Source organism: Callithrix jacchus, chromosome 10 (genome assembly GCF_049354715.1).
Source record: "Callithrix jacchus isolate 240 chromosome 10, calJac240_pri, whole genome shotgun sequence".
NCBI lineage: Eukaryota > Metazoa > Chordata > Mammalia > Primates > Cebidae > Callithrix > Callithrix jacchus.
In genome coordinates, this window is record NC_133511.1 from 90,584,333 (window position 1) to 90,596,611 (window position 12,279).

Here is a 12,279-nt window from a genome sequence, read left to right on the forward strand (position 1 = left end):
GGTCATCCTTACTGCTATGTCTGATTCTTGGCTGGAGTCAGATCTCACCATCTAAACTAAAACCTGATTGGCTAATAACTTAATACTTTTTTAAACAGGTAAGGGGCATAGGCTGCAAGCTGGGATATACCAATGAACATGTCCAGCACAGATATTTTGGTTAAAGTACAAGGACATAGAATGAATCATGTGCCTGTAAGCATGGCAAGTTTAACAACTACATAGGATAGGGCTTAACAGAGATTTATTAGCATCCTTATTATTTATTCTTTAACAAGAGAGGAAACTTGGAAGAGAAACTTTTACTTCCCGTAAGTTATACATATTCTTACCCATTCTATGATCTAGCCAGTTCTATCACCCAATCTCTGTCATTATGTCCCTAAATTTCAGGATGAGAGGCTGTATGTTCCAGTGGTTAAATAATAGCCTCCAGAGACAGTCTACTTGGCTTCAAATCATGACTCTTGACTGAATGACTGTGTTCAAGTTTCTCAAAATCTTTTTTTCTCATGGGGAATAACAATAAACTTTATTTATAAGGGTGATGGGAAAATTATATATAGCCAAAAATTACAGTACTAGGTATAATGCCTGGAAAACATTCAGTAAGCTTAGTAGTTATTATTATTGTTAGTGAATAAGATCACAGACTGCGTATCTGTGATAACAATTCCCTCTTTAACCTTCAGATCTTGTCACTCCTTTTGGTAACTATAAATGCCTTTCATATTACTGGAGGCTGATTTTAACAAATCTTATGTAAGATACATATGAGGCTTATAAACTGTAGCAATAAAGTCAGATAGAAATGCTAGCTGACTTCAAAAGGGATAAAAACTACAGCTTAATGAAATGGATTTTCACCTCTCTCCATCATCTTTATATGAGGCTTTTAAAATACTCCTCGGGTATCTAGTTCCCAAGAATATAATATCTGGAATTCAAATAACCCTAAGTACCTCATACATATGAAAACATCTTAACAGTTCAACTTGATTCTTATGACATATTTAATGAAAGAAGTCTCAGTTTAGCATCCCAGTATAAACAATAATAATAACAAGAGCGAAGAATCAACCTTGAGTTTCTAAAAACTCAATTATTTATTTGGCAGTATCTTATGAAATATATATAGTTGGCCTCAGCTACTGGAATATAAAATAAGCTTTTTGCTATGAAAACTCTCTCAAACTTTTACACCAAAAATATTTGTATAGTGTCTGTCCCTCATAAAATTTCACCTGGGAAAGCATACATTATTACATCTGTATTACAGATGATATGGCTGCTAGGGTAGTTAACCTACACAGACACCAATGACTGAGTAATAACAGAATGAGAAATCCTTTTGCCACCACACAGTGTCTGGCACAGAGCAGGAAAATAATAAATAGGTCTTAATTAAAAATAAAGACCTGACCTAAATGAATAAACATTCTAGTTATCTTCCATACAAGAGACCTGGATATCACTGGAGCAGAGATCCCAAAATATTAAATGATTTTCCTGAGCTCTCTAAGGTGATTTTATGGCAGAAATAAAGTTAGGGAAAAAGTGTTTGGCCTCATAGCCTCTCATGGTCTTTCCAAAGTCCAAAGTTGAGGACGTAGTGTCTTCATGTTAAAGAATTAAGGTAACATGAAAAATATCTTGTAATGTTTCATTTGTGTAGAGATTAGCTATTAGGGGCATAGATGTCTTTACAAGGTATGTCTTGTTGTCTCTAGAAAAAATGCATTTTTCTGAGAAAAGTACTAATGTACACCAAAAAAATCTATCTTCTAAATCTTCCACCATCTTAAGATCACATATAAGAAAAAATTTCTTATAAACTTTTAATATTATTATAGTGCAAGTGGTAGTATTTTTAATAAATGGAATAAATTTCTTATCTAATATACAAGATAAAATCAGAAATATTTCATTATTTTCTTGTTTAACAGAGTACTAACCTATATTCTCTGGAGGACTTGCTTAATTTTTTGTATAACAAGCCTGTGTTGTATTAAAAGCTGATGATGCCACAGAAAAGATATCAGCCTTCAAACAATTTTGTTAAAAGTAAACATCAAACATATAAACAGCAAGATAATTTGAAACGATGGTTAGGACTAAATAAGATATAAAATTAGGAAATAAAATAACAATTTTTAAAATATAAAATAACAATTTTATGAAAGAAGCAATCTTAGAAAGAGTCATAGGGGACTGTTTCCATGAAAATAGTATGTGAGCTAAGGCATACATTTTATATGTGGCAGTTTCTATATGGGTATCTGGAAGAAGGGTTCTACAGGCAGAGGAAGGAGCATTTGTAAAGGCTGTAATATAGAAATGAGTTTGGTATGCTTGAGGATATTGTGATAAAGAGGGCATTTTAGTTAAGGAACTTGCATTTTACTATCACATTTTAAAACAAGTGAGAAAAGTGATGTCCTGCAGGGACTGGAAAGACAGAGCAAAAACAAGACTGGCTGTACATGGTTTACATCATATTTCATTAGGTGACAGCTTGTTTTAGCAAACTTCAAAGCAAACAGTAGCCTGCAGTTTAAAACAGATGACACCTAACAGTATAAATAAAAATGTAATGACATCGTGATACAAAATCATCCTCTGGGTATTGCTCATGGAACTGAGTCAAACCTGAGTAGCATGAGTAATAGGTTCTATTAAGTTAGAGGAACATAATGGGCATTGGGAAGAAAGATGACCAAATTAAGGCAGGGTTCCTCACAGCAATCTGTGGTTGCTGGCAGGAAAATAAATCTACAGTGCAATCAAGGAATGGAACCAGAATCTAAGATAAGAGGACATGTTGCAAACTTATGGTTCAAAAGAGAAAGGAAGCCAGAAAGTTAGAGGTTAAGAATAGATTGAAACATAAGAGGAAAGATGGGGCACTACTATGGCAATGGTAGTAGATTTTGAGGTTACATTTTCTGATTGTATTGTGTTAATCTGGTGTGGTCCTGGCATCATCAGGAGGTCTCTGGAAGCAGATGATTGCACCAAACTTCAGGTAATTAAAAATCTAACATATATGCATATCCACTTCAATGTTCTATTGAAATATGTGCCTTGCCTAAGTAACATTTATTAAAGTTTGATATTTGAAAGCATTAACTTGAAGCTGTTCATGATTTATTTTCAGCATCTGAGTTTGGTTAATCTTCAACTTTAAGGATTTGTCTGTTAACATATACCTTAAGCATGTTATAAATCCAACTTTTAGATATGTACTGTGTTAAGTGGAGCTCAGATGTTAATCCAGTGAGTACAATAACATCATTGCTCTCTGCATAATTGAAGCTTCGAAAGTCCACATTTCAAAGCCGCAATTTCTTTGGTTCTTGGCTATGACATGCCTGACTCTGTCACATGAACTATTTTCCATTGTCTCACTTTAATATGCAAAAAAGAAAACGTTTAAATTGTCCAGTGGCATCTAGATTATTTCTCTCCTGACACAGCATTAAATGTTGTGACCTTCTGGTCTGTAGTGAGAAAGAAGAATCAATGGAGATTGAAACAAAGAACCAACAGAAGCAGAAATCTGAACTACTACTTCTTTGTTTGAATTAACATAAATTTCCATCACTACCATACAGAAATAATATTTTCATTTAAGGTTTTGAAGTCTTTTATTCAAAAAACCTTTGGTTGAGTCTCACCTAATGTATCAGGAATTGTGCTAGGAGCTGGCAACTTGTGTGTGTGTGTGTGTGTGTATGTGTATAAATAAAAAATGGTAATAATTTGAAAAAACAAGACAATAATTTTAAAAAATGTGGGAAATAGGGGAGGGGGTCATAATCCAAGGACTAAAGCAAGGATATCAAATAGACCATTTTGAATTTTAAAAAATCAATTACCGGATGTCATCATTCATCAAAACCTCCTCCTGCCATCTTAACAATACTCCTCCACCCTGGACCTTATGAGATTCTAGTTTTGTCTTAGATAAATTGACCAAAAGATTAATAAGAAAATGTATATCAGTCTTGTTTATAATATATTCCCACTTGAGTCTATTACTACTTTTAAAAAATACCTTGACATAGCCAAAAGAGAGAAAAAAATGAAAGATTCCTTGAACTGCTATTCTATCAGCAGAGATTCTCATCTTAAAGATTAATGTTACTATATACCGTGTACGAGTCAAAAGCACAGTGGCAGATTTTGGGAAAGAGCCAACTCAACCCTCAGAAAGATGAATATGAGGACTTTATAGTAAAGAAAAAGAGAAGAGTAGAGGGTGCTATATAAAGGTGTATTCCTGGTGATAATATACAAAAATGCAGTCGTTTCCTTGGAAGAACACTGTTTTTTTTAGCATAGACAACAGACTTTGCTGCTTCCTTGATTCATGGGCATACTCAAAGTGTGAACTCCACATTTGTGCCAGCTTGTCCATGGGTCTGGGCCCCAGAATCTAATCTCTCTCTTCATCACTCATGGCCCAAAGGCCATATCTCATGTCTCTAAATGGATAACATGAGATATTAGCTTATCAGTCCATGCCATACCCCAAATTACCCCTTAGCTGCCATAGAAATAGCCTGCGAATTTTCCCAAAAAGTTTGTCTCTTTATTTTTGTAACTAGAGATCTCTCTTTCACTATATATATATGTATATATATTTCACTATATATAGTGTGTTCATGACATATAACTATGTATAATAATGTATATTATTACGTGTCATACATATGTCTTACCAATATTTAAAAATATTACTAGAAGTAAAAATTGGGGATTAGATGGGAGTTGGTGGTGGTTGTCTACATTAGTCAGTTTGCCTTGTGGTTTACATCAGAAATCTACCTGTGTGAAAATTTTAATCTTCTTCATAGTAAAGTAGTAATAATAATGCCTGTTTCATAACAGATTAACTCCGATTGTCACTGGAAAGAGGTTGTGATACGGAACCCAAGAGAGGGTTCTTGGACCTCACACAGGAAAGCATGTCAAGCCAATCCATAGAGTAAAGTAAAAGCAAGTTTATTAAGAAAGTGAAGAAATAAATGAATGGCAACTTCATAGGCAGAGCAGCTCTGAGGGCTGCTGATTGCCAATGTTTATAGTTATCTCTTGATTATATGCTAAATAATGAGTGGATTATTCATGAATTTTCTGGGGAAGGGGTGGGCAATTTGGACCTGAGGGTTCCTCCCATTTTTAGACATATAGGGTAACTTTGTGACATTGTCATGGCATTTGTAAAATGTCATGGTACTGGTGGGAGTGTCTTTTAGTATGCTAATGTATTATGATTAGTATACAATGAGAAGTGAGGATGACCAGCCGTCACCCTCACTGCCAATTTGGTTTTGGGTTCTTTACTGTAACCTGTTTTATCAGCAAGGTCTTTGTGACCTATATCGTGGGCTGACCTCCTATCTCACCCTGTGACTATGAATGCCTAAACTGTGAATGCACTAGATCTAAGCCTTATTTTACCCTGCCCCTATTCAAGATGGAGTTGCTCTGGTTCAAATGCCCATGACACTGTTACCTAACAAGGCTCAGAGGAAATGAGAGTTTAATCAGAGACAAATTTGTTTTTACTATTATGTGGGGAAATTAAATAGAGGTATAGGTTATCTGAGAAACACAAAAATTTACATTGCTATGGCAACAATTCTAAATACAGAAAGTTGGTGCAGAAAGAAAGATGGGAAATTTCATCAACAGAATAAACAGACAACCTATAGAATGGGAAAAAATATTTGCAAATTATGCATCTGATAAAGGGCTAATATTCAGCATATATAAGGAACTTAAATTTATAAGAGAAAAACAACCTATTAAAAAGTAGGCAAATGACATGAACAGACATTTTTCAAAAGAAGACATACATGGGGCCAAAAAGCATGAGAAAAAAAGCTCAATATCACTAATTATTAGAGAAATGCAAATCAAAACCACAATGAGATACCATCTCACAGCAGTGAGAATGCTATTATTAAAAAATTAAAAAATAACAGATGGTGGTGAGATTGTAGAGAAAGGGAAGACTTATATAATTAGTGAGAGTGTAAATTAGTTCAAACATTATAGAAAGCAGTATGGCGATTCCTCAAAGAGCTAAAAGCAGAACTACCATTTGAACCAGTCATCCCATTATTGGGTACATACCAAGAGGAATATACATTTTCCTTCCATAAAGACACAAGCATGTGAATGTTTATTGCAGCACTATTCACAATAGCAAAGACATAGAATCAACCTAAATGCCCTTCAATGACAAATTGGATAATGAAAATGTGATACATATGCACCATGGAATACTATGCAGCCATAAAAAAGAATGAGATTATGTCTTCTGCAGGAACATGGATGGAGTCGGAGGCTATTATCCTTAGCAAGCTAATGCAGATACAGAAACCAAATAGCCACTACTCCCATATGGGAGCTGAATGATGAGAACTTAGGAACACAAAGAAGGAAAGGACAGAGACTGGGGTCTACTTAAGGATGGAGGGTGAGAGGATGTGAGGAGGGAGAGGAGTAGAAAGGATAACTGCTGGGTACTGGACTTAATACCCAGGAGATGAAATAATCTGTATAAAAACTCTCATGACACAAATTTACCTATTTAACAAACCTTCATATGTGCCTCCAAACTAAAAGTTTAAAAAAAAGATGGTAAGTTTCAAAAAAGGATTATTTTCTACATCGGAGTAACATAGAGTGTATTTCCTTTCCTGTAGACTATCATGATGGACATCATGTCAGTTCAAAAGAAACTAGTCAGATATATCTTTGTATTTTAGTGTTCAAAATATATCATGAAATGCATTAGCTCCTAGAAACAGACTGAGTGTAGATAAAAAAGTATATCACAATGAAATTTATAAATTAGGCAATTACATTTGAAAACTGATATGTATTTTTGTGGGGAGTGAGTGTAGGCTAGGAGGAAAGGGAGGATGCAAGCAGATAATTGATGACCATAGTTAAATGTAAATATATTAATGCCTCTCTTTTGTAGGAGTCACAGATGAAAGCAATGAAAGAGACTGTGCAACTCTGCTTGACATCCGTTTTCCGTGATCAGCCTCCTCCACCTTTGAGTTTAATCACATCAAATCCAACTCAGATGTTACTCCCACCCAGGAATATTGCCTCTAAACTTCCAAATGCCAGCACCAAAAGCAAGGTACCTACCTTTTATTTGTGTTTTGTAAATTAACAGCAAGTGATGTGTTTGTCTTTAAAGCCCTGTATATAATTACCAGAGTGGATCCAAGTATGATAACAAATCCATTGAAAGATTAGAAGGAAAATGGAAGGTAGAAACCCCGTTTGTAAAATCTCCATAGTTACTAGAAGAAGTTTAGAAGGGAGCTTTCCTTTGGTAGAGAACCTAGCTGTTTCTTAGGTAGAATCATCTAATTGTTTAACAAAAAACAAAAGCTAATAATGTTGGAATAAGTGAAAAGAAAATATCTTGTATTACATTGCAACAAACATCACAGGTTTGATATAGAGAATATTTTCTTGTGGGGTAAAAGTATCTTTACAAAATAACTTTTTTTTTTAAAGTCTGCAACTCTCAACACTGGCTACACATTAGAATCTTAGTGTACATATTTCTAAAAGTGTGCTTAAGTGTATTTAAATTTCAAAAAGGCTGACCCCTGGGATTTTTTCCCCAGACCTATTAAATTAGATTTTTTTCAGGTTAGACGCCAGTTAATCAGTAAGTTTTCAAAGTACCAGGGTATTTTAATGTACGTTCAAGTTTAAGGACAATTCATTTGAGCAAATCTTCTTCCAAATTCCCTTCAACAACCTATTTTAGATAAAACAAAGAACATTTAATGGTGCTTTTGTTTCAATCTTCAAAAATTTTTATTTGTAGGTTCTACATTGAAATATATCCTGACAGTCAGAAATAATCTTTGGAGAAAGGAGTTTTGTTTTGGGCAGTATGTTTGAAAGATCTAGTTCTCTGATCACTTGTCTTAGCATCACTTATTAAAATGAGTGCTGTGGTTACCAGCCTGACTTCTAAATGCAAATCCCAAGGGTCTAGCACAGAAAACTTAAGAACCACTAATGCAAGTACCTAATGATGTGTTACATCTGGCTTCCTTACTGCTTACTACTGAGATTTTCTATTTTTGAAACTAAAGTGGGTAGATTAGGGAAATGCTATTTTCAGGATGGAGAGTCAGAAATAAGTGGAACAAAATAAATCTTCTGATGTACTGTTTTTATCTGTAATTAGTGAACTTATGAACGATAAAGATGTAGTCTGCATGAGATCATTATGTAATATTAATGTTTTGCTTTTAAAAATTCAAAACAATGTATTTTAAATTTATTATATTTTTAACTTTATTTTTATATGTACTGAAGGATCTCAGAGAATTTTGAAGTCAATATTTTTCTCATTAATTTTGTTCTGCCTCTTCACTAAAAAGTAAAGATTCAAAGTTTTGTTTGCTTAACAAAACTCAGGCCAAATAAGTACATGATCCTGTATTTTTTTAATGTTCATCATGAAAAATTTTGGTGATTTCTTTGAAACTGGTCATTGGTGAAATGCACAGCTGCACAGTCTTACCCATCTATCAGAAAACCACACCCTTAGTCCACTTAGTGTTAAGTCTCCAGAGAAGGAAAGATTGTCTCATTAAGATTTTGGGCAAAACAGCTTTGTAATTCTATGGACACATTATATTTGTTTCCAACTCAAAATATTTTTGTTTAAAATCATTATTAAAACTAGACTTTCTTTTTACATGTGTTTGATTACAGAGACTAATTTTATCTAAATAATGGGAAAAAAAACAACTAGACTGTTTTTGACCTTGAATATGTGGAGGAAATTACTGGTTGTTTCTGTAACTGGTTTTCTATGAATAAATGTCTGCCTTCTCTTTGAAATAAATAATATAAATATTTATTATTTCTCTTGGCTTATCACAGGAAAAAAGAAAATAGTTTAGATGAATGTAGTTTGGTGATTGCCCATTTAAAATAAAATAACAGAAAAAGCCAGTTGTTTAAGATATAATTTAATAAAACTAATATAGTGTACTATAGAACATTCTGTTTTACAAAGATGTTCATTAAAAGTTTGTATGGTACTTATGTTTTACTAATTTATCTTTTTAATAGTGGTGAAAATTATATTTTATGTATGCTTGGGACTTAATTTCTAAGCAGTCCCCTCATAGATATTATTTTAAGAATCTTGAATAACATAATGTGATATGGGTGTATATAATAAGAACCAACATTTCAGTCATGGAATAATTATTTTCTGTATCCAAAAAGACAACTTGTAAATGAGGACATTTGAATAGCTTCAAATTCTTCAGTTGGCTAGTAAGAGCCACAATGATATGCAGTGCCTGTTGAGAGTTGTGAGACACCCTATCACATGACCTTCAGTGCCTCAGTTTTCTTAGTGCTAAATTCAGAGTGTTATTGTGATGTGAGTACTCAAAATAATAATTCATCTAATTTTCCATAATATCTGGCCATCTTCATCTACTTTCATTTGGTTTTTTAAATTATCAATCCTGATTTTAGAGAGATCTTTGTTTTTTCCAATGTGATTTCTTACATTTTCTAGTAAGCAATTTGCAACTCACATATACAAAATGATAAAATAGTGCCCAAAATTTGTTATTCATTTTTTCTTCCAGCAGATTGGTTAATGAAGCCAAATTTTTACTCCTGTGAATGCATGTGTGCATATTTATGTGTGTGTGTTTATGTGTGTATATTTGTATATATGTACATAGGTACATAAACATACATACAAATATTGTAGATGTACATACAAACAGCTATTATATATGTATAGTTTTACTATATATATAGTACCCCCACCATTTAAATGTATTGTATTTATTATGGTATATACCTGTTACATACACTATTAGAGATATAGCTTAAGTTTCTGCTGAGGGCCTTCAACCAAGTCTATCAGATACTTTTTCATCACTGCCCCTTTTACATATGAGATGCCTGTTTCTTTCTCATTTGAGTGAATTTGTTTTTACCCTCCCAGTTAGAATTATTTTTTCTTCCCTCAGTGCTTTGACAGCTGAGTGTTTACCACTCTTGGCCCTTGATCATCCCTTGAATACAGTTATGTCTGCATGTGTCTCCCTTCTTCAGAGAGATGACGTGCTTAGGTCATTGATTTGTTTACCATTAGTGTCCAGAATGTTTCTAGAAAATTCTTTTGAAATGACACTTGCATGCCCTTCTTCTTCTATTTACAAATTTTACTTATTTGTAAGTTAGAAAATTATATATTATTGTTTATTTAGTGCTTTGTATTCAACTACATTGGTTTTCTTCTGTTTGCCATACTCGTAACTAAGAGAGCAAGTTTGAAATCACACCATCCTGAACTTTTGGAGATTGCAGCCTAATTTTCTGTAAGAAACAACAAGAAAAATGCAGAATTTGTTCTTAGTAGTAGATCAGGTCGTCTTTTGTTTGTTTCCTTGTTTGTTTTCTAGATACTTGGATATAAATACACAGATGATGTATCTGTTATGTCTTTGTTATGATATTACATATTTGTTATGTAGAAAATAATATTCTTTCAAAGATATAAAGAGCCAAGGTAGAAACCAGGCAATCTGATCTGCATTTTGGGTAAAATTAACCCAACTAAAGTAAAAACAAACCAACCATGTGACAGTCTTCTGACTTTTGTAGGAGAGGATGATGACCTGCTTTATGTCAATGACACTGGATATATGATTTGAAATGTTATTGAGTCATAAAATTGTCATGACCTAGTGACTAAATGGGAAGCATGAAGGGAAGAAATCAAGAATAACAGTGCTTGTGTTCATTCATTATGATGTAAAAGGCAACCGCAGGTTATAAAGGGAAACAAAACTGATTTGTTTTTAACCTGCTGTGTTTTGAGTTTCTGTCAAAAAACAAAGTACCCTCATCCAGTAGATGATTATATATTTAAATCTGGAACTGAGGGAAGTTATAAGGTTAAATATCATCACCATGAATAGGAGTTAAATATTGGGATAAATAAAATTATCTGAATAGACAGTATAGAGTGAAAAGAGATGAGGGCTGCAAAGACACTAGACATGATAAGTAACATGAGTATGGTTTTATGTGTAAGCTAATAGATGGAATGTTTATGATGAAAGTACATTTATTCCCATTATTTTTGCTGAGATACTCTCTAATGTATATTTAAGCTGAGAGCCATGACTTTTCTATGCCTATTTTACTAGTGCAAAAAATAGAGTGTGCTTGTCATTGTGTATATTTAGAATGACAAATACTCCAGTGGTCTGTTGGAGCTGTCTCCTATGTGCTTGCAAAAGTTGACTGTTAAATTTACAGAATTTGTACTATTCAACTGTTAAATAGAGGCATTATTAAATATTATATATATTTGCATATTAGATAAATTCTACTGATGGCAATGTGGTAAATACCAAAGCTACTGTATAGTGCTATAATCAATCTATGCTCTTAAGGATGTTGTATATTTTGGACTCGTATAGTGGAAATACTATTTAATAGTATATTACTGCATATCTCTTTGCAATTTGTGTTCAATGACATCATGTTCATAGGTTGAAATTGGTAATATTTATACTGTAGAAATTTACAGGCATATAAATCTGGGTCCTCCTAACACACAGAGCTAGTGAATAGCATGCAGTGTGTGTGTGTGTGTGTGTATGTGTGTGTGTGTGTGTGTGTAACATTTAAGATAGGATTGTTGGGCATTATAGGTAATATATGAAAAGTGTGTGACTAACATTTTTCTACCGCTGTGTGGTAGAGCTAGATGCATAGTAGTGCTCAGAAAAGGCAAAATAATTAAGAAACAAAAAGGCTTGTTCAATTAATGGCATTCAGAAAAAACTGGTTTTGTATATCTATTGCAATATTTAATTTAATTATCTTCATTTTTTATAAAATATATGATACTTTATATAATTTGGGAAAAAATATATGTAGGAGAAAGAACAGAAAGCATATCACCAAGAATCCTACCACTTTTAGTTTAAAAAATATGAATTAATACACAGTAATGTGTTTGGTGTTTATAGTTGCATAATAGAATGTTAAAGAGATGGAATTCATTAGTCAGACTAAGTAAAAATCCCTTTTCTGCTACTTTTAAATTTTGATGGCCTGATCAAATTATTTAACTTTTCTTTTTCTAAATTTTTTTTTATTATTATACTTTAAGTTCTGAGGTACATGTGTAGAATGTGCAGGTTTGTTACATAGGAATACATGTGCCTT

At 33.1% G+C, this 12,279-nt stretch overlaps 1 protein-coding gene across 5 annotated transcripts in view; it reads left to right on the forward strand.

The window, feature by feature from the left end:
- LUZP2 (leucine zipper protein 2) overlaps window positions 1-12,279 on the forward strand; it is a 580,317-nt gene that overhangs the window by 494,061 nt on the left and 73,977 nt on the right. For 4 of the 5 annotated variants that reach the window (XM_009007842.4, XM_078339265.1, XM_002755108.7 and 1 more), the window contains one exon: window positions 7,001-7,168. In XM_009007842.4, coding sequence (XP_009006090.1) covers window positions 7,001-7,168 — 168 coding nt within the window. Of the gene's footprint in view, window positions 1-7,000; window positions 7,169-12,279 lie in introns of those variants that run through there. The other variant, XR_013522908.1, reaches the window with a different exon arrangement.